The sequence below is a fragment of the Dermacentor variabilis genome, chromosome 6 (genome assembly GCF_050947875.1).
Source record: "Dermacentor variabilis isolate Ectoservices chromosome 6, ASM5094787v1, whole genome shotgun sequence".
Taxonomy (NCBI): domain Eukaryota; kingdom Metazoa; phylum Arthropoda; class Arachnida; order Ixodida; family Ixodidae; genus Dermacentor; species Dermacentor variabilis.
The window spans coordinates 29,868,022-29,891,054 of record NC_134573.1 but is presented as its reverse complement, the minus strand read 5'-3'; the positions used below and the strand labels follow the sequence as shown (position 1 = coordinate 29,891,054).

Sequence of the window (23,033 nt, the reverse complement as noted above, 5' to 3'; positions counted from 1 at the left end):
CAGAGTGGAATCAAGGGTTACCCTTAAGTAGAGCACTGAGTCGACTTTTTCAATTTCATCACGGCCAATCGTAATGCGGCATGGCTCCTCAAAAGGTTTTTTTTTTCTTAAACGGGGACATAAAAATAATAAATTTAGTTTTATTTGTATTGAAGGAAAGTCGATTGCTTTCAAACCATTTGCTAATGTATTGAAGCTCATTGTTGATTGTTTTAACAGCGTTATTTAAATATTTGCTACTGACCACAAGAGCTGTGTCATCAGCTTACATGAAGGCATGTGCTTCATTTAGGCCGCCCGGAAGGTCATTTATGTGTATTGTAAATAATATTGGCCCAAATACCGATCCTTGTGGTACACCCATAGTAATGTCAGAGAGGGTTGAGGTGTGCTCATCGATGACCACTGCTTGTTTACGGTTATCGAGATAGCTTTTTAAAAAGTCTAAGGAAACGCCTCGAAATCCAAGTCTTTCCAGTTTCATGAATATTATGCGATAGTCGACCGTATCAAATGCCTTTCTTATATCTAAAAATACTCCTATTGATATTTCGTTGTTGTTCAAGGCTTCATTGATTACATTAGTTAAAGACAGAATAGCCGTAGTTGTCGATCCCGACTTCTGAAAGCCATGTTGACGCGGTCAAAGGATGTTATTTTTGTGTAGAAATTTTCTTATTGTACTAGCCAGTAGTTTCCAAAAAATATGTTTACGCAGTTCAATACCGATATAGGTCGATAATTACCGAAATCGTTGGAGTCCCCACTTTTAACAGTAGGCGTGACTCTTGCTATTTTCAATACCTCCGGGTATGTGCCCGTGTAAAATGCTTTGTTAAACAATTTAGCGAGAGTGGGTTCCAACGTTTTTATATTATTTTTCACTACGGACACCGCAGTACCATTGAAACCAGGTGCCCTTCCTCTATCTAATGGATTTGTAGTTGCTAATACTTCCTGGATTGAAATATGTATGTCGCCAAAGGAACATGAATTACAAGCAGGCAAAGATGGCTCGAACCAACTTCACATGCCAAAAAGAAGTTGGGTTCCAACCGTACAAAAGTGATGATTAAATTCTTCACTTACTGATGAAGCATCGCATCCCGTAGCTATCGATGGAAGAATTCGTTTTGAAACTGTAGGTTTAATAATAGAGTTTGTAGTAGCCCATAATTTTTTTCGGATTGTGAGATGACGCGTTGATCTGGTTACTGTAATAAAGCTTCTTCTGTATTCTCATTGCTGCCAAGGCTTTGTTTCTGTGCTCCTTGTATTGATTAAAGTAGTACGTGTTTCCTCGATATTGCTTCACTTTAGTATGCCAATAATCTCTCGCTTTAACCAAGTTCAGTACGCTCTTTGTCATCCATGGTCATATTGGTTGCGTATATTGTGTCTACTTTTATTTGAATGCAATGTGCAATTGTACCTTTAAGTCTTTCTATTAGTATAGGACAGTGCGTTAGCGTTTAAGTAGTCCAAGTCGGAGGACGACATGTTGGAAAGTGACAGTGACAGTTTTTCATGATCAATTCGCTCTGTTGTACCGGAAAAATTTGTCCGGTTAAAATATTTATCGTCAAGACAATACAGGAACGCAATCGGTAAGTGGTCAGCTGGACCTGTATCGTAGGCTCCATAAAGGCTTTCAGTTGCATCAAAGTTACATAAAATGTGATCAAGGCAAGTGGAGGTATGACTTGTAGTTCGCGTGGGAGCAGTGACAAGATTACTGAACCCATACGAAGACAGTAATTTTGAATATTCAGTGGGTCTGCTACTAAGAGTGTCAATATTCATGTCGCCCACTATAACAGCTTTCTTATTATTTTCGGTCAGGTGGATGAGAGCATACTCTAGGTCATTCAAAAACGTGCTACAATCAGTATGCGAGGGACGGTATACAACACCTATGATGACATTGTACAACTCTACGAAAAACATCTCCGAGTGTCCGCTAGTAGGTCTACTCAAAGAATAATAAAGCCTGTACCCGAGTGAGTTTTTAATATAGAACCCGACCCCTCCTCTCCTGTTTGCAGAAATTCTAGGACACGAGAGAAAAACGTAATTTGGAATGTTATAACTTTCGCCAGGCTTTAGCCAAGTTTCCGTGACGGCTATGACGTCATACATGTTATTGTGCTGTGCCAACAGCGTAAGAAGAGCATCACATTTTTTTCCTATTCTCACATTGCATTGAACCAGTGAGTGTGGTCTATGTAATCTATGAAAGTTATCAACACAAGAAGTCGTCAGCATATTCGGGATATTATGCCACACGGTCTAGGTTAGCCTCCGTGAAGATGCGGAGGACATCGCAGTTTTCAGCTTTCCTCATTAATATTCGTCCTCTCGATACCCAAGCATATTTCCAGTTGTGTTGCTTCATTGCGGCAGTCGCTTTTGCCAGTAAAAGTTTGTACTCAGTGCATAAGTGCTCATTTATGAACACTGGTGTACGTTCTGTCAGGCCAAAATCGGCTGCAGTAAGACGGGCTTTTTTTGCACATTGAAGCAAGTTGTCACGGGCGGCGCAGGTCTTGAATTTGATAGTGATGTTAGATTGATTTTGGTTTTTTGTTGGAACATGGTGTACGACATCAATATCAGGCATTGTCACCTGCGCAGCAACCTTTCCTGCCAAAGTGGTAGCAACTGCCGACAGTGACTCAGTGGGTACCCTGGGGATACCTTTCACTTCAAGATTTGTTCTACGACTGTACTGCTGTAGTTCCATCAGTTCATGTCTAGTACCCTGCAACTCGTTAGAGAGGCGGCTGTTTTCACTTTTTAGTCGACTTTGTTCCATCTTCGGCTCGCCTAATTCCCTCTGCACATTACCAAGTGCTTTCCTGAATTCCTCAAAGCTTTTGCTCACAAAATCTGCAGATTTCTTAAGGGAAGCAAGGTCACGGTTTAGGTTCTTATCCGTGTCGTAAATCTTTGCACTCAACTTCAAAAACAACACAGCAAGTTCTTTCACCGTTGTGGGCGCTTTTTCGAAGACCCTTTCGCCCGTATTCTTGCTCCCCGCATCAGATCCATCATCGCCCATAGCTGGAGGACGACCCAGGCACGAAACTAATATTTAGTTAATGAAGTTGTTTTACACACCTGTAATGCACAAAAGTGCAATGAGTAGGCCGTTGATGTGAGCTTGCCTGGACCGTCCACAGCAATGGTTCTGTCGAAGTGTGAAGCATGCTTTTGTGCTCCCCGTTGCATCATCGAAAGCTTCTGCGCAGCAGTAGTGACGCAGGAGGCCTGCCTCAATTCCAGTTTAACGGGATCTGATTCCAGCAACCTGGTCATTAGCTCGGGCACTGGTAGTCGCGTCGAGTGTTCAGAGCAGCCAGCGTCGATGACTGCTCGCTGTAATGCAGCAAAGTGCGGTGAGTAGGCCGTCGATGTGAGCGTGCCTGGACCGTCCACAGCAATGCTATTGTTACGTGGCAGTGACGGTTGAGAACACAGCAAGAAACTGTGAAGGACGAAACTAACTTTATTGGGCGAACCTGTGCCCAGAAAGACAGGCTACACTGAATGCTCAACGAAAACGGCGAACACAGTCGGCGATCGTCCAAAATCTGATCAGCGAGTCAAGCGCGTCGGCTTTTATAGATCAGTCGTCGAATGTTCCAGAGTGATCGCTGGGACCCGCGTGCCTTCAAGAAAGTTCTACGCCATTCGCGTCGCGCATGCATCCAATCAGATTACACTAGGTTCGGCTACAACAGACTGCGGATAGAAGCATCGATAACATCCTAGAAACTTCCGATACATGTAGACGCGTCCTGTGCTGAGCGATAACACTTTCTTAGATGGTAAAAGCGCTCACCCGTAAAAGATAGCAGTTCACGTGTCACTATGGTCGGGTGCTCCGATGCGATGGCTCGGCTCACTGTACCCATATTCCACTGAAATCTTAGTTTTGCAGCATTTGCGGCTTTTCAGTACACTTGTGAAATTTGTACAGGCGCTCATAAAGTGCGCCTGTAACGCTTTGAATGCTTGAATAACTAAGTTACTAAAGGCTGTAGTTTACCCGCTGGATTGGAATGTTCTCAAGTGCTTGCAAGTAGTACTTGCCCTGTTCTTTCCAAATATAAAATCGAACCCACCGCCGGTTCTCCTAGACAACCGGTAAAACTTAGTAGGTGTTTGACATAAGGTTTTTAAACAGAATGAAAACGGGGGCATAAGAAGTTTGATATAGCTCCTATTAACCCAGGCTTCAAAATTTCTTTGTATGTCACGCCAAACATCTTCCGTACTTCCGCTAAATAATAATAGGGCAATGAAGTAGATTTTTACTGCGCTATGAAAACCCTCATATAACGGTTTCAGCGCTTGCAGTAGCAATGGCAGCTTCAGTATAAATGCTACGATGGCCTGTACTATGCCGGAATATCATCCATGAAAACGCACACGGTAAATGCCGTCGCCTGGCATTTACACCCGAGTGTCTCACGAAAGTCAAATGACACAATTAAACCGAGCACATGTTCTCGTGCGCTTCTCTTCGCTGACATATTGACTCAGACGCATGTGTTCTTATCTTGGTCAAACCCTGCGTATATGTAAAGCGGAGGGAGCGGAAATTTATTAGGTATTTCAACTTACAGCACATTCTGCCAGCTATAACTTCCATGTCCGTGGTATTTGTCTGTGAAATGCTTTCATAAATGAAGTAAGCAGAAAGTGCCGCTTCAACATTTGGCATTGCTGTGCAGCAGTTTAGCCAACACCTGCTAGCTGTTAAATGGAATGGATATCAGTTCCCAATAGCTACATCTAACATACGATAGCCGTCTTGTGCACAATGCAGCGAATCAATGGTTTTGCCTTTGGCTTTGCCTTTACATTAGGGACTCTTGTACTAGCCAATATTTCTATTTACAAGAGCAAGATCGATGGATGGACGGTAAGTGAGAATTGTCCTATTAAAATATTAAACGTCGTCTTTGTCATTGTGCAAATATTACTGATCTTACTTCCAGCTATTACTTCGCGAGTATCTCTTGGTCTTCTATTGCACAAAAATTGAAATATTGAGGATCCGTTCGCACGTAACATTATGGCAAAAACTTTTACGTTGAGGCACTACATAAAGTGCTCTCAGGTCGATATGTCAGCGCTTGAGACACACACAGGACGAAAATCGGACGCGGAATAAGAACCACCCACTTTTCTGTTTGCCTTCGCTCGACCTACTGCTTGTGTTAAGCATTGACGTTTTGAAGATACTGTACAAACCAGCCTGCGAGTCTCCTAAGATTTCAGGTAACACATTCGTCTGCAGCTAATACAAACAGGTTTCTAAACATTCGTAGGAAACTAATCAATTTTAGCATTGTCTTCTCTGCTAAGCCTAGTACAAAGGCGCAGAGCTAACTAGTGGAGTATATTCTATGGCTACATGTAAGCATAGTTTCAGTGCGTAAGCAATGCAGTACAGAAAAGTATTTTAGGACGCTGAAGCCGGTAAGGTATCGTAATTGCATGCTGTATCATAATTAGTTAAGGTTAACGTAAACCATAAGTAAGGAGCGCTGGACGAGTTGGCTTGGCTCCATTATAAAGCAGCTCTAAGAAGAACGCACTTGGAAGCGATCACAGGAAGGAGCGCTCACTTTCAAAGTCGTCATCATCATCAACATCCTCAGCCTATTTGTGTGTCCACTGCAGGATGAAGGCGTCTCCCTGCTATCTCAAATTACCCCTGTCTTGCGCTAGCTGATTCCAACATGGGCCGGCAAATTTCCTAGTTTCGTCACCTCACCTAGTTTTTTTTTTCGTCCTTCACTGTGGTTCCCTTCCTTTGGCACCCATTCTGTAACTCTAATGGCCCACCGATTATCTTGCCTTAGTTTACACGGCCTGCCCAGCTCAATTCTTTTTCTTTTTATATCAATTAGAATAACTGCAATCACCGCTTGCTATCTGATCCACACAGCTTTCGTCTTGTCTCCTCATGTTACACCCAACATTTTTCGTTCGATCGTGCTTTCAGCTGAAGTTAAATAGGGAAAACTACATATAAACTTCAATCCTTAAAGGGACACTAAAGGTTACCAGAAAGTCAAGTTAAAGTGATAAAGCAATGCTCTAGAACGTCTAAGGCGTCAATATAATCGCGAACAGAGCTTTAGTAACCGAGAAATTGAGGTAAATGCATAACACGATTTGAGACCCCCCCAGCGACATTCCGGTACTAGCCCGATGACGAAAGCACTCCTCATCATAATTTATGTCACTAGTACTCAACTACTAGTATTAAAAAGATAATTTCATTAGATTATAAGACGGAAGAAAATGCTACTTGTCAACTTCTATTCGATTCTAAGAAAAAATAACATTTTGACGTTACCTCAGAGTAGTATGGGTTATGTAAAGGTTTCGTTTTCGCTCGACTCTGCGCGCTCGACCTTGCGCCGCGCGCGTTGGAGTTTCAGTTGTTTCTTTATCGCGTCGTGCTGCGGTTGTCCTGCTGGATCGCGAAACTTGCATTTGGAACAAGCAGCGAGAATGCCACGTCCATGTGGCATTCCAAGGGCAGTTGCAGCGGCGAATCCAACGTTATTTATCACTGTCTGCCAACGAGTGAACCTCACCGTTCGAAGTGGTTAAGTGCCATACCTCTGACACAGCGCGCTGGCAAAGAGCCGAAAAATGACGTAGGGTGCTCGCTGCACTTTCGTCCAGAGGATTACGAGTGTAACGCTGACTTACTGAAGTCGCGTGAAGTGTCTTTCAAAGCAGACCGTCGTCGTAGTAGTACGCAACGACGCCGCCAGGGCGAGCCCTCAACAGCAGGTCATGTTCATCAGTGCCTAAATCGCTGAACTCGAGCCCAGCATCGCGAGCTAATGTGTCGTTCTCAGGGTCATCCATTGCAACGAGCGTCGAAGCTGGCGTCATAAAATAATGAACCAGCGTATCGTCGTGCGCTTTCCCTTCCGCTAGCCACCATAGTTCCGCTTTCGCGCTGCTGTCGGCGCTGTCTTGGCTCTTTCTAGCCGCGCGTTTGCGTTTTGTGCAGAAAAGCCGCAGCGCCGTCTGCAGGAGCCGTTTTACTCACCGACGGCGCTACGTCACTATGAGACCATGACGTCAATACTCCTCGATCGGAGGGCAGGTGATTTGAACTGCGCTAGAGGTACGCGGACGCTTCAGAACGCATTTTCTCTTAAAATAAGTCTCTTCTTCGCACGAAACAAGCGTTTCGAGGTTTCTGGGATGGTATTTCAACAGTCCCCGTTGCCTTAATATTAACCTTTAGTGTCCCTTTAACTCATGATGCTTTGTGGAGAACAACAAACTTAACGTGACATTGAAAGCAAGTGGTGGCAAATTATCAAACAAAGCAAAGTAGTCGAAGCAAGCGGGAAGCAATCCAGCAGCATTCATCATCACTTGCCATCGAGATCGGCCCGCGCCAATGGAAAGATAATCCATTCCTACATAACTATTTCGGCGCATGTCACAGCCGGCTGGTTCCTATAGTCATATTGACGGTTAAAGATATGAAACGCTTCAATACTATCAGGTATCTTCATCTGAGTAGCACGCGAAAATAAATGTGCGAGAGGAAACAGGCGTATGGCCTCACTTTCTGCAACAGTGCGCTGGGCGAGTCAACTCTGGTAACATTAGTCCCGAAGCACATGTGCCAATTTGGGCGCCGTTTCAATGCAGCATTGCTTAGAGATGTCCGGTTTCAGGTTTAGAGACCAAGGCTGTTTCAATCTTCCCTGATGGTGCTTAGGTATCTGAGAGAAAAGAATATCGATATCTGGTGGTGACGTTCAGCTCGGTTAGTGGTCTGCCTGCTGCGCAAGAGACGAACATCTGTCAAGCGTCATGTAGAGCGCTAAATGTACTATGCCAGAGGAGTCGCTGACGTTGCAACCGTTTGCTATGACTAGTCTGTGAAATAACAATAAAAAATATGCAGATCCTTCAATGTAAGTGAAGCTTTGTCTGCTGTTTGCGTTCATTGGCGTTATTTGGCGGTGATATATTGACGGCATACGACAGTCGTGGCAAGGTGTGAAATCTTACCTTGCCTGCTCCGCTTGCGTTTGTTGTTCATGTTCCGCTCGACGTTTTATGCGAGCCTTCATTTCCTCGGCACTGAGTGCACGCTTCGGGGCCATTCTGGGTTGTAGCGTTGTAGCTCACAAAACTGCCCTCTCTCAATCTCTATTTCCTCCGTGATATTCTCCCCACCTCCTCCCTCCACGGTCGATTCTGTTGCGTGTGGGCACGGAAACAAGCGCTGCAGCTCCTGCACTGCATTTGTGGAGAGACACGCCTAGTTACGGCGTCCAGATGGCATTGTACACATGCGACGCGGCGCACATGTTGACACAATCTTCTCGGGTCGTCTTTCCTTTGTGCCGCACACTCCTGTCATGTACAAGCGCGATAGCGTTAAGGGCCACGCGTCGCGTAAAATCCGGTGTCGACGCCGCACGCATCGCTTTGCGAAGAATAATATTGAACCACGAGCGCGCAGACCCTCCACGTGGCGCATACCTTGTCTTACATAATTTACAACGTTATTCCTCGCAATTTTGCGAATGACAGCTCAACAACAAATCTCATGAAACGAAACACAGATAGCGCAAGCCTTTTTGTTACGTTTTTGTGGCATGGCCACGTCTCAACTACGGCCCGACGCGTCCGGTGTTAGCGTTGTGGAAGACCCCAGCAGCAGCAGCGGGAAGCTCGAAGAGGCCAAGAAAGCTTCGTTTTAAAATGTGTGGTCACGTCCCAGGTCTCGTATTCGCAAACTATCTGCTTTCCCTGATGCCCAACGCGTGGTAGTGACTTGAACAGCGCCAAAGCAATGTGGACTGACTACCTTTTGGCCGCCACGGGCTGGTAGCCGTTGAGGAAGTTCAAGGGCGTCTGGGCTGGGCCACTTAAGAAGTTTGTGACACAAAGAGCAAGCTGACATGCGAGGGCCGTTCACGCCTAAGGCACGACGAGAAATAGGCACGACGGTTTTCCAGGTGTACTACATGCCGCAAGACAACTTCGTTTAAGGACTTAGTGGAGCAACCCATGCACACCCTTCGCAGGAAGGGTTCTCTTACAAAACCAGCAAGCCAAGTTGATGAAATAATGGGCAAAAACTACTCAAGCCCAGGTATTCGAAGACTAGACTGTGCAGTGGCGGAATGCGATGGACCGCAAGTCGGCCCTTTGTGTCTATCGCAAAGCGAGAGTGGCATTTCTATGAAATGGCAGCACAATAATGACAGTTAAACTCGTGTGGTCCTTGAAGCACAGGCGGTGTACCGTCACTGCTTCAATGCATCTGCTGACGCCGTGGTGGCGCTGTGCAGGATCTCTGGGAAGGAGTGGAAGACAATCGATCATCTGGTGCTCAGCTGTGAAGCTTCGTGTCCACGGCATCCAAAGAGTACCGCCGCAATGGGGCCGCTGGGCTTTGCCGTCCATACTAAACATGTCACGAAGACGCATGGAGACACCGTGGCAGTGCCCCACATAACGAAGGGCAAGATTATAGCAGTGCTGTTATACGATACGTCGGTATCCAGTGCGGAAAGTGTGTATGATAGTCGAACAGCTGCAGAACATTGACTAAGGCTGCCGTATCGTGTTTTTCTTTTATTTATTTATATTTACTCCGCTATGCCAATTGCAATTTATGTGCTTGAAACAAATGGTACAGCAAAGGGTACAGTTTGCCACAGTATTGTCGCGTATACCCTGCTGGAGTATACACGCCGAATGAAGATCCATGTGGTTGCACTTTACGCAAACGTAAGCGGCGATGCGCGATGCCGAGACAAACTTCGTTCTCCTCTTCTTCAGTCCGTTTGCTGTGCCACACCATATGGCAACTCCCTCTTCAAAGAAAAAAGAAAGAAAACATACATAGGCTCGACGTGAGAGCGCCGAGATAGCGTAGAACGAACACATAGGCTATAGTCACAATCACTGTGGTGTGCGATATAGTCACAAGGCACTGAGGGACGAGCAACAACAAAAACTAACCGAAGCGGCTGAAAACATCGAATATTAGGGGCTATAGTACGGTTTCAACCGCACAACGTGCACAATGTCGGATTGCGGTTGTCGACGTCGGGGAGGCTGGCTTCCGTCATGAAGGGCTTCGTAGATCACATCACTAATTCGCTGCAACACTCTGCATCATCCGAAGTATCGAGTCAAAAGCTTCTCGGATAGTCCTTTTCGGCGCTCGGGAATCCAGACCAAAACTTGATCACTAGGTTGGAACTCGACTTCTCGATGGCGGAGATTGTAACGGTGCGCGCCGTTGCTCTGTTGTTTCTTTATGCGCACTCGGGCAAGCTGACGGGCCTCTCCCGTGCGTTGCACGAAAAGCTCTGCATGTTGGGCGAAGTCGAGATGATCGATGTTCTCGCACGGCAGCATTGCTTCTAACATAGTCTGCACTTCACGGCTGTAAACGAGGTAAAACGGCGTGAAGCGTGTCGTTTCTTGCGTAGCAGTATTATAGACAAACGTTACGTAAGGGAGTATCTCGACCCACGTCTTGTGCTGTACGTCTACGTACATAGAGAGCATGTCGCTCATCGTTTGGTTCAGTCGTTCGGTCAAGCCGTTTGTCTGCGAATGATAGGCAGTTGTCCTTCGATGGGTCGTGCAGCTGAGTTTAAAAACGTCTTCAATGAACTGTGCTGTAAAGGCTTTGCCTCGGTCTGTGATGACGTGCGATGAGGCGCCATGCCGTAGGACGATGCTCTTTGTGAAAAACTGGGCAACCTCGGAAGCTGTGCCTTGAGGCAGCGCCATTGTCTCAGAATACCGCGTTAAATAGTCCGTGGCAACGATTATCCACCTGTTGCCAGAAGATGACAGTGATAACGGGCCCAGAAGATCCATGCCGACCTGGTCGAAAGGTTTGCCAGGTGGGTCACTCGGAATCAGCAGTCCCGCAGGCTTCACAGCTGGCGACTTTTGGCGCTGACATTCATGGCAGGCTTGGACGTATCGCTTAACAGACTCGGCAAGTTTCGGCCAGTAGTGCGACTTGCGCACTCTATCAACCGTTCGCGTAAATGCCAAATGGCCAGACGGAGGCTCGTCATGGCAGGCGAACAAAACTTCGGCACGGAGGTCTGCTTGAACGACCAAAAGGTAGGTCTTGTTGATGGCAACGGAGTTCTTGCACAAGACGCCATGTCGTAAACAAAAAGACGACAATCCTCGAGCGATACGCCGCGGTATTGATGGGTTCCGCCCATCCAGATGTTCGAATATAGGCCATAGTGCGTCGTCTACGCGCTGCCGTGTGGGCAACTCATTAACGCTTACGGCCCGAAGGAAAGCGCAAGCGTTCTGAATGTCTCAGTCGGTAATGTCGATAGGGGTGCGCGAGTGTGTGTCAGCGTCTTCATGTATGCGGCCCGACTTATACACGATGGTCACGTCGCACTCCTGCAAACGTAGGCTCCACCGTGTCAGTCATCCAGAAGGGTCTCGGAGATTTGCAAGTCAGCATAACGAGTGATGATCGGTTATAACTTTGAATGGGCGGCCGGAGGTCGGAATTTTGCCAGCGCCCATACAACGGCAAGACACTCTTTCTCCGTTGTGGTGTAGATGGTATATGCACGTGATAGTGTGCGACTTGCGTAGGCGATCACTCTTTCAATACCCTCCTGCCGTTGTACAGGCACCGCACCAAGACCAACATTACAGGCGTCTGTATGAACTGTGTCCGCCTCCTCGTCAAAGTAGGCTAAAACTGATACTGACACCAGACGCTGTCGAAGCTCCTTGAAAGCAGTCACCTTCTTTGAGGCCCAGAGGAACGATACATCGTCCCTCGTGAGGCGAGTCAGCGGCTCCGCCATCTTCAAAAAATTTTCGATGAAACGCCGGTAGTATGCGCAAAGGCCCAGGAAGCGTCGGACATCTTTCTCGTCGGTCGGGGTTGGAAACGAGGCTACAGCGGCAGTTTTCGCAGGATCGAGGCTAAAGCCTTCCGCGCTGACCACGTGTACCAGAAACATCAGCTTCTTGTAGCCGAAATGACACTTCTGAGGCTTAAGGGTGAGGTTAGCCGATCGGATGGCTTCGAGAACTTGCCGCAGTCGTTTCAGGTTGTCGTCAAATGTCGCTGAAAAAACAACCACGTCGTCGAGGTAGACTAGGCAGCTTTGCCACTTCAGACCAGCGAGAACGGTGTCCATCATTCGCTGGAAAGTTGCTGGTGCCAAACAGAAAACGAAGGGAAGTACTCTGAATTCGTAAAGGCCATATGGAGTGACGAAAGCAGTTTTTTCGCGGTCTCGTTCATCTGCCTCAATTTGCCAGTAACCGCTCTATAGATCGAGAGACGAAAAATACTAAGCTCGCCGCAACCTGTCTAAAGAGTCATCGATACGTGGTAGTGGGTACACGTGCTTCTTGGTAACATCGTTGAGGAGTCGATAATGAACACATAAACGAAGCGGTCAGTCTTTTTTCTTCACTAGAACGACCGGGGAGGACGACGGACTGTGCGAAGGCTGAATGACACAATCATCTAGCCTCTCCGTCACTTGGGCTTGAATTGCCTCACGTTCTGCCAGTGAGACATGATAAAGCTGTTGTTTGATGGGGCGTGCGTCGGCGGATGTCGTTATTCAGTGCTGTGTGATTGGTGCTTGGCCCACCTCAGCAGCCCGAGCGAAGCACGCCGGAATTCGTTCAAGAGTTCCTGCACTGCGCTCTTTTGGTCGTCCATAAGCTCGGAATTTACATTGATGTCTCTGAGCGAACCGTCGTCTGTGTCCACCCACTTCAGAAGCAAAGCACACGACGATGTCCGTTGATGGCTCGGCGTAGGCGATGGCAATGCCACGAAAAATGCGCCGATTCTCAAAGGTAAAGTTCGTAACGAGGCCTGTTGTGGGGCTATCACGATGTTCCACAAGGCTTCGCGCTACACAAATACCTTGGGTCAGCATTATAGAAATGTTGCCTTCGACAATGGCTTCACCCTCTTGTAGCTCGTCGGAGTTAACCAGAACCATAACACTCGCACGCGGCGGTATCGTGATGCTGTCGTCCAAAACGCGAAGTGCGGATTTGTGTCCAATGGCGTCGGTCTGTGTTGTTGCCCTTTGTGTCGAGAAAGTGATGCAGCGCTCGCGGAGGTCAATAATGGCGCCATATTTCCGGAAAAAAGTCCATCCGAAAAAATTAAATCGCGGGAACACTTACGTAGAACCAAACAAGTGGCGAGAAAAGCAGCACCGCGAATTTCTACTCTGGCCGTGCATAGGCCAAGCGGTGTGACGACGTGGCCAACTGCCGTACGAACTGGGGCCACATTACAGGGCAATGTAATTATTTTTCAGAACGCTCGCTATTTTGCCACTAAGAATAATCGGCGCCGGTATCAACAACTGCACTCATTTTGCTGCCGTCGATCAACACAGGTATGTCCAGTGAAATCTTATTCGCGGGAGCTGGTTCTGGCGTCATCGTGTTTTCGTTGTTCGGCGGTTGGCACGATACGAGGTCTTCAGCGCGTCGAGTATCAGCGGCCCCGCCTCGGAAGGTCGCTGACGTCAGTATTCCGGGTGTGGATTTTGTGATCTCCCTTGCGTCGTCCTCGAGGTGGTATCACGAGCATGAAACGATCGTCGCGGTGAGGCTGAGTTTGAATGCCGCTTCGATGTGCCCGGCCTGCGCTGCTGTTCTAGGAATTCTGCAATGTCGGGTGGCCTTTGGCTGAACCTATGTCGAGGCGAATCGATAGAAAAACGCCGCAGTCCGAGTCGTCGGTAGGGGCACTCCTGATACCAATGACCAGCTTCGCCGCAGTGGTAGCGCAGCGGTCGTCGATCGGGTGCTCGCCAAGCCTCTGATTTCCTCGGGGGTGTTCGGCGGTCGTCCAAGTACGCTAGCGCAGCTGTCGGAGCGGCTTGAGCCGATTGCAACGCGACTGGCGGCGCAACATAAGTGTGGTGTTCTTCCAGGCAAGCAGGAACCAGGCGGTTGCAGGGAAAGTACGCAAAAGGAATTGCTTTATTCCATTGACAAGGTGACTGGCGAGCGCCAGCACAGCTGGGAAGAAGTGCGCCGGCTACGCTCGGCGCCGCGGTAGATAAGCTCTTATCAAAGGGGCGTGTCGCAGTAGCGCACGTGTAGGTTATCGGTAGACATGCCGCCACTACAATAAGTAGGTGCGAAAGCTTGGGCGGAGCTCAGTAATGTTTCTGCGTAAGTCTTGCGCCGGGACTCGCTTGGCAGAGGTGGTGCTTCACTGCTGGAAAGAGATTCCTGTAGTGCCTGCTGTACTTCGTTGCGTACGACGCTGGGGAGGGAGCCGACTGGAGGTGGCGGCGTACTGTGGTGCTTCTGCAGCTCGTCGCGAACCACTGAGCGAATCAGCTCGAAAGGCAAAGCGACGTCGCACCCGAAGCCTACCGGCGTATCCGGAGTGCAGGCTGCACTTACTTGTTGGTTGTGCATGTTCGACCGTCGCTGAACGGTCTTCTCCATCGCGGTGGCTTCGGTGAGGAGCTCCGGAACAGTCTTGGGCGTATTCTGAACCAGACCGCCAAAGAGCTGTTCCTTTACGCCTCTCATCTGATGACGCACCGTCTTCTCTTCCGAAACGCTCGGATCGATGTAGAAATGGAGAAAATCCGGCGGTGTCGTGCCGGGAAGAATTATAAGCAAATCTGACATAAGGAAGGGAAATGTCCCAGTCGTGGTGGTCCTTCGAAACGTACTTAGACAGCATGTCGGTAAGAGTACGGTTTAACCGCTCTGCCAGGCCATTGGTTTGAGGATGGTATGAGGTAGTCAGCTTGTGTTGAATAGAGCAGGAACGCACAATGTCGGCGATAACTTTCGAGAGGAAGTTAAGACCACCGTCAGTAAGCAGCTGTCGCGGGGCGCCATGCACTAAGATAATGTCACGCAAGAAAAAGTCCGCGACGTCAGTGGCGCAACTGGTAGGGAGAGCCCGCGTGATAGCGTATCGGGTGGCGTAATCAGTTGCGACGGCTACCCATTTGTTCCCAGAGGATGACGTGGGAAAGGGACCGAGGAGGTCTAATCCAACACGAAAGAACGGTTCCACAGGGACGGTGATCGGCTGGAGATGACCGGAAGGTAGCACCTGAGGTGTTTTCCGACGCTGGCAGGGATCACAGGCAGCAACATAGCGTGGGACGGAGCGAGCGAGACCAGGCCAATAGAAGCGGCGGCGGACGCGGTCGTACGTGCGGGTTACCCCAAGATGTCCTGCAGTGGGTGCGTCATGCATCTCAAAGAGCACAGTCTGTCGTAGATGTTTTGGCACGACAAGAAGAAGATCAGGGCCATCACGATGTCCTCCACGTAGTACATCGTGACGCTTTCGTTGGGCTTTTGAACGCGGGACTGAAGGGCCTGCTCCGCTTTTTCCCGGTGATTGGCGCTGGAGTAAGTCTTCAGTAGCTTGCGCTGTAACTATGGCAAGTATTACAGGGCACTTTCGCGGTTCATAAACCACGTGCGAGCACCATCCTGGAGGCTGAAGTAGACGTTCCTGAGTTTGGCGTGGTTGTCCCACTCGTTAAACGCAGCCACACGCTCGAACTCCGCCAGCCAGTCTTCCACGTCTTCAAATGTGTCGCCATGAAAAGCCGTCGGCACTTGGGGGTTCAGCAGCGTTAGGTAAGTCGGTGTCACCCTTTCCGTAGAAGTCGCAGTGGTCGCAGTCATCAGTTTTTCCTGGAGGTTTACAAATTGTGGGGCGAGGCCTCGGATTCGCCGGCTTGTGTGGTGAACTGGAGTCAACTCCAATTGTGGGGCGAGGTTTTTGCGGCCCATTGCATAAGTTGAGCGTACCCAGCAAGCTCCACCAAATTGTCGCGTATACCCTGCTGGATTATACACGCTGAATGAAGATCCAGGTGGTTGCACTTTACGAAAACGTAAGCGGCGACGTGTGATGCTAAGACGAACCTTGTTCTCCTCTTCGTCAGTCCCCTTGCTGTGCCACACCATGTGGCATACTACCTAGGGAGAAATCTGGCGCCACCGTCTATGGCAGTTTGCAAACGGGCGCTGTGCCGTTAAGTGAACGACAGTCTGTCGGTGTCGGTCTGTAGGCTTTTGTTGACTTCACTAGAGCGAAACCTCACCTAAAGCGTAGATATGGCTGCACCAGATTAAGTATTCCGTAGATAAATATTTTATAAAAGGTTTTCGTTGCTCCGTAGTACATCTTTCAATGAAGTTTACCGACATGGATTGCGCAATCAAGCGAACAAAACGAAGAACAGACGGGAAGCTATCGCAAAGCGGGCGTGGATCTTGTCTGTCCACTAATTTTAGCAGTCCGTCGATAGTTCTTACGTTTCATATTATTGCGATATCATCGAGCGATGTTCAAGGAACGAGCCGCCGCGAGAACGACGACGAAGTCTGTGCCCTTGGCGCGGGCGAGTGTCGGCCTGGTGGTCTGGCTCCAGTGTAAATACCTTGTATATAGCCTCTCATCTGTGCTTTTCCACACGTAACATTCTGGTGGAGGTCAGCGATTCCCGTCCTCACCATGCAACTCCAGAGTGGTCAGTACATCGAGCTCGTCACCATGCCTCCCGGTGACCAGACAGCCTCTGCAACGGCTTCGGCTTGTGCGACTGCTCCAATCATCACGGTTACCCAACATCGCGACCCTGGTGTGTTCTCTGGCCTGGAGGGAGAGGACGTTGACGAATGGATCAAGCTGTATGAACACGCCAGCGCTAATAACAGGTGGGATCCAACGATCATGCTCGCGAATGTCATCTTTTATCTCGGCGGCGCCCCACGCGTGTGGCACCAAACACATGACGACGAGATGAATAGTTGGGAGAGTTTCAAAGAAAAACTCAGGGAACTGCTCGGCGACCCCATTGGGCGCAAAGCTGCCGCAAGAAAGGCTCTTGCGTCTCCTGTTCAGACACCTATAGAGCCGTACGTTTCATGCATCCTCGACGTCTTGGCTCTATGCCGCAAAGCTGACGATGCTATGTCCGAAGGAGATAAAGTGTCACATCGTCTAAAAGGCATCGCCGACGACGCCTTCAATTTGCTTGTTTTCGGCCACGTCTCGACTATCGACGCCATCATCAAAGAATGCCGTCGCCTTGAACAAGCTAAGAGCCGCCGTATCGCATATCACATCACGCGGCTACCCAACACTGCTGCTACGTCGACATGTGAAGGTCGACCGCGTCAGACCACCCCCTGTGACGATGTAACCCGTATTGTTCGCCGCGAGCTCGAGGCCGCTAGTTTGCCAGCTTTCTCCGCGACGCCTCCCGATCCACCAGCAACCATGTTTGCGCTCATTCAGGCCGTCCTCTGACAGGGATTTGAGAACATGGATCTCAACTCCGTGTGCTCATCGTCTCCACCCACGGTTCCCCAGTTCTCAAGCAGCCCTCCTCGTCCCGGGCAGTCCTTTTCTGCCACATCTCGCCGCAACCCGTCCGAATGGCGTTCCCTATGCCACCCGCCATGAACCTATTGCCGCTGATGCTCCTGCCCCGAACCTTCGCTATAGCCGCTCTCCCTCACCTCGATGCCATCAGTCTCGTTCGCCCCAACTCCGTCGCTTCTCTCCGCCGCCTATCGCCTCCCTGATCCAGCCGGAAAACTAGGTACTGCAGCTTCTGGAGGTGAAGCTGCGTTGTCCACACTGCCCTCAAATCCTCTCCTAACGTTACACACGAACCAAAACGTTCTTCACGTTGACTTTGATGACTATCCTGTCACGGCACTCATCGATACAGGTGCGCATCTTTCTATTGTGAGTGCTGCCTTCCGACGACGACTGAAGAAGCTCCTCACCCCAACGTCGGCACGCGTCGTCCGCGTTGCGGATGGCGGTACTGGGCCTATCATCGGCACGTGTACGGCACGTGTCAGCATCGCCGGCCGCCACACTCCTGTCCTCTTCACCGTGATTGCTCATTGCCCCCACGACCTCATTCTCGGCCTCGATTTTCTCTCCGCGCGTTCTGCTCTTATTGACTGAGTTGCCGATTCTCGCAGAACCTTCCGACGCACCCCAGTGCCGCCTACACCTCACCGGCTTTATTCGCCTGCCGCCAACATCAATAGCCTATATTGAACTCTTGTCTTCCCCACCAGTCCCTGATGGCGAGTACCTCGTCACTCCTCTGCCCGATATTCCACTACAGTATGACGTTACCGTGCCTCACAGTATACTTACTATTACTGCGAAGCGCACTTTCATGCCTATGTTTAACTTTGGATTGGCAAAGGAAACTCTACCGCAAGGTATTTGCCTTGCCAACGTTGATTGTCTCGGCGGCCATCACGTGGCAACATTATCGACCGATGCTTCTTGCGAGCTTAGCAGGCCCATCGGGCCAGCCTCGGCCGCCGATACCAAAATACAGAAAATGGTTGCGACGGACCTGTCTTCTGCGCAGGCTGAAGACCTTTAGCAAGTATTATCGTCCTACAGAGATATTTTCGACTTCGGCGATCGCCCGTTAGGCCAGACGCTCGTGGTCAAGCATAGGATTCTTACTGGCGATGCTACTCTTATTCACCGACGACCGTATAGAGTTTCTGCGTCGGAACGCCGAGTAATGCGAAGTTAAGTCAACAAAATGCTAGACAAAAATATCATTGAGCCTTCTTCGAGTCCCTGCGCGTCACCTGTAGTGTTGGTCAAGAAGAAAGATGGCACGTGGCGCTTCTGTGTAGACTACCGCCATCTGAACAACATTACTAAGAAGGACGTCTACCCGCATCCACGTATAGACGACGCCCTTAACTGCCTCCACGGTTCCAGCGATTTCTCTTCTATTGATCTTCATTCGGGGTACTGGCAGATTACTGTTGATAATATGGAATAGAATAGAATAGCTTTATTTCCATCTACTTGATGTAGGAGGCTGCAAGTAAAAGCTGCTGCAGTAGAGGCAGCTTGACGAGGCCCGCAGCCCCCCCTACAGAATATTCGGCAACTGCATAGATGCATACATATATGCATCATATATATATATATATATATATATATATATATATATATATATATATATATATATATATATACTCTCATGAACCCACATTCTCGCATATGCACATGCACACCCATATCCATACAGAGCCACTGGTGACCAAATCAAAAATACCTAGGGCAGCTTGTGTGGTTCTCGTGGTGAATACAAATGAAACAAGACGCCGCTGAACATTATATACATATATATATATATGCACATGCATTCATATACCCGTATATGCATACACACTCGCATGCATACCTACATATATACATACACATATACATAAGAATAATACGCACTTTATATACATACTAGCCGAGAGGATGTACACTTAACCAGTAATTTAAAAATCCTGCATATACAAGTCTCTCAGTTGTTGGGCCGTTATTTGGGTGATATCAACGCCTAGATTATTATATTTATTCAGAAGCATCGGCATTGTGTGTGACAGCTTTTCCCTTAAATAATTTGTTCTGGGTGTGACCACCCGCCATATCTCTTTATGACGGGTAAGATAAAATTTGTCATTAAGTTCAAGGTTACAAAGTTCTCGTAGAAAGGAGCAGTTCTCTTTTACTTACCGCCTAAATGCAGTTGTTAATTTGTAGTGGTATAACTTTAACACAGAAATTCTGTTGGCTTCCTGAAATAAGTTTCTAGTATGCGATTTGTAGGGGACATTAAAGAGCAGCCGAACAAAATTCTTTTGCAAGACAAGTAGTTTATGCAAATTAGCAAAAGTAGTTGTACCCCATACCAATAAGCAATAATAGAGATGCGAATAAAAAAGCGAGTTATAAATTAGAAGTTTAACTTTAAACGGCAATAGTGATTTACGTTTCCTCGTCATGCCAATGACCCTAGATAATTAGATTGTGACTGCGTCAATGTGTTCGTCCCAAAGCATATTACTAGAAAACGTTACGCCAAGAGTTCTCATACTAGTAACCATTTCTATCGTTTTTCCCCGTACATAACGTTAATATTTGAATTCACTGGCTTATTTTTAGGCCTAAATAGCGCAGCTTTCGTTTTGTAAGTATTTATTTCTAATTGGTTCATTATTGACCAGTCCCTCAGCTTAGAGAGCATGAGGTTCGTTTCATACTCTATATCTGAACAGTTTGTTCCTGAAACAAATATACTGGCGTCATCAGCATACAAGACATATTTCGCGTTTAAGTAAATATTCGTTACATCATTGATATAGGCGTTAAAAAGAAGGGGCCCCAAAATACTTCCCTGCGGAACTCCTTTTGAAATAGGCTTCATACTTGAACAATGCATATCTATCTGAACAAATTGCTGTCTGCTTGCTAGGTAAGATTTAATTAGTTCTAAAGAATGACCTCGAATGCCATAGCTATGAAGTTTTTCAATCAATGTTAAATGGTGAATATTATCAAATGTTTTGCTAAAATCCGCATAGACGCCAAGCACAAGTCTTCTTTCTTCGAACTGGGATAAGATGAATTCCTTTTGTTCCAACAGTGCATATTCGGTGGACTTAAGCTTTCTGAAGCCGAATTGGGCAGGTGATATTATATTGACAGAGAAAAAACCGCGTTCATCACACCTGATGGCCTATACCAAATTAAAGTAATGCCGTTTGGATTATGCAACGCCCCTGCCACCTTTGAGCGTATGATGGACTCCTTGTTCCGTGGTTTCAAATGGTCCACATGTCTCTGCTACCTCGATGACGTCATCGTCTTCTCGCCCACGTTCGACACTCACCTTGAGCGTCTAACAGCTATATTTGATGTATCTCGAAAGGCGAAGCTGCAACTTAACTCGTCGAAATGTCGTTTCGGCCGCCGACAAATTACTGTTCTGGGCCACCTCGTTGACGCTTCCGGAGTACAGCCTCATCCCGACAAAACTCGCGCTGTCCGAGACTTTCCGGTTCTGAAGACAGCCGCAGTAGTTCGAAGTTTTGTCGGGCTATGCTCGTACTTTCGTCGTTTTGTTCAAGATTTCGCGGCAATTGCTAGACCCCTCACTAATCTTTTGAAGGAAGGCGTACAATCCCCATAGGGTACTGCAGAAGCCGCCGCCTTCTCTCATCTCTTCACTCTTCTAACCTCCCCACCCATTCTCGCCCACTTCGACCCTGATGCCCCTACATAATTGCGTACAGATACCAGCGGTCATGGCGTAGGTGCCGTCTTAGCCCAGCGTCAGCGTGGCCAGGATCGCGTTATTCCTTACGCGAGCCGCCTCCTAGCACCATCGGAGCGCAACTATTCCATTACGGAACGAGAATGCCTTGCTGTTGTCTAGGCGGTTGCGAAGTTCCGTCCTTACCTCTATGGTCGCCCTTTTTCCGTAGTCACTGACCATCATGCTTTCTGCAGGCTCTCATCCATAAAAGATCCTACAGGCCGGCTTGGTCAATAGGCTTTGAGACTACAAGAATTTTCGTATTCCATGTTCTACAAGCCTGGCCGCCTGCACCTATACGCTGACAGCTTGTCGCGTTAGCCTGTTGACGACCCTGACTCCTGCAATATTACCAGTGCTGCTTGTGCATTCTCTCTGTCGCAGCTGCTTCATTTCGCCGACGAGCAACGTCGTGACGCCTACATCAGAGCACTCGCCGACCGTTTTCAACACTCTCCGGCCGACGCCAATCTACGCCTCTTCGTCCTCCGCGATGGTACTCTGTACCGTCGTAACCTTCATCCGCACGGCTCTGAGTTCCTACTTGTCATACCTAAACACCTCCGCTCAACCGTTCTAGAAGAGCTCCACAACGCACCAACGGCTGGACACCTCGGCGTATCTCGAACCTGGCCGGGCCTTGCCCGTTCCGTACGACGTCACGTCGCCGCTTGTGAACTTTGCCAACGACGCAAGAAGCCTTCCCAGCTCCCCGCTGGTTACCTGCAGCCGCTTGACATCCCTGCCGAGCCCTTCCATCGTGTAGGCTTGGACCATCTCGGCCCATTTCCGGAATCTACTTCAGGAAACATGTTGGTTGCCGTCGCGGCGGACTACGCGACCCGCTACGCCGCAACCCGCGCTCTTCCGACCAGTTGCGCAACTGACGTTGCGGACTTCCTTCTACATGATATCGTTTTGATGTATTGTGCTCCGCGTCAATTGCTAACAGACCGTGGCCGTACGTTCTTAGCCAAAGTCATTCACGACATCATGCGTGCCTGCTCAATACAGCATAAATATACCACCTCCTACCACCTTCAAACGAACGGCCTCACTGAGCATTTGAACCGCACCCTTAAAACATGCTATCTAAATACGTTTCAGACGACCGCCATGACTGGGACCAGGCTCTACCGTACATTACATTTGCGTATAACTCTTCCCGTCTCGAAACTGCTGGCTTTTCGCCTTTTTACCTCTTGTATGGCCGTGAACCGACGCTACCACTGGACACTGTGCTCCCGTCCACCACAGCTTCAACTAGCGCTTACGCTCGTGATGCTATCGCCAGTGCTGACCATGCTCGCCAACTTGCGCGCACTCGTCTCTCAAGGCAAACAAAAGCAACGCTACGACCTCCGTCACCGTGATGTCCATTTCGTGCCCGGCACCCTCGTGTTGCTTTGGTCACCATCGCGTAAAGTTGGCCTTTGTGAAAAACGGCTTTCCTGCTACACATGCCCATAACGCGTGCTTCGCCAAGTAACCGATGTCACCTACGAAATCGCTCTAGCCACGCCCACTACGTCCCCCGCTGCGACAACCAGTGACATTGTCCACGTCGGCCGACTCAAACCCTACAACTCTCCACGCGCCTTGGATATTTAGCAGCACCGTGACGGCGCTTTTGCCGCCGTGGGGTAGTATTACGATATAATCGAGCGATGCTCAAGGGACGAGCCACCGCGAGAACGACGACGAAGTGGGTCTGTGCCCTCGGCGCCGGCGAGTGTCGGCCTGGTGGTCTGGCTCCAGTGTAAATACCCTGTATATAGCCCCTTTCGTCTGTGAATTTTTTCCACAAGTAACAATATAGTTGTA

The 23,033-nt window shown here is 48.6% G+C and overlaps 1 protein-coding gene across 6 annotated transcripts in view; it reads left to right on the top strand.

Annotated features, from left to right (window-relative positions):
* Positions 1-4,649: 4,649 nt before the first annotated feature.
* The window catches only part of LOC142584713 (uncharacterized), a 95,118-nt gene continuing 76,734 nt past the window's right edge, over positions 4,650-23,033 (top strand). The window contains exon 1 of one of the 6 annotated variants that reach the window (XR_012828902.1): positions 4,650-4,930. Coding sequence is in view for 1 of the 6 variants with exons in the window: in XM_075694922.1 (XP_075551037.1) it covers positions 4,920-4,930 (11 nt within the window). In the remaining 5 variants the exon portion in view is untranslated. Of the gene's footprint in view, positions 4,931-5,116; positions 5,290-5,467; positions 5,491-23,033 lie in introns of those variants that run through there. The other 5 variants (XM_075694922.1, XR_012828896.1, XR_012828897.1 and 2 more) reach the window with 5 other exon arrangements.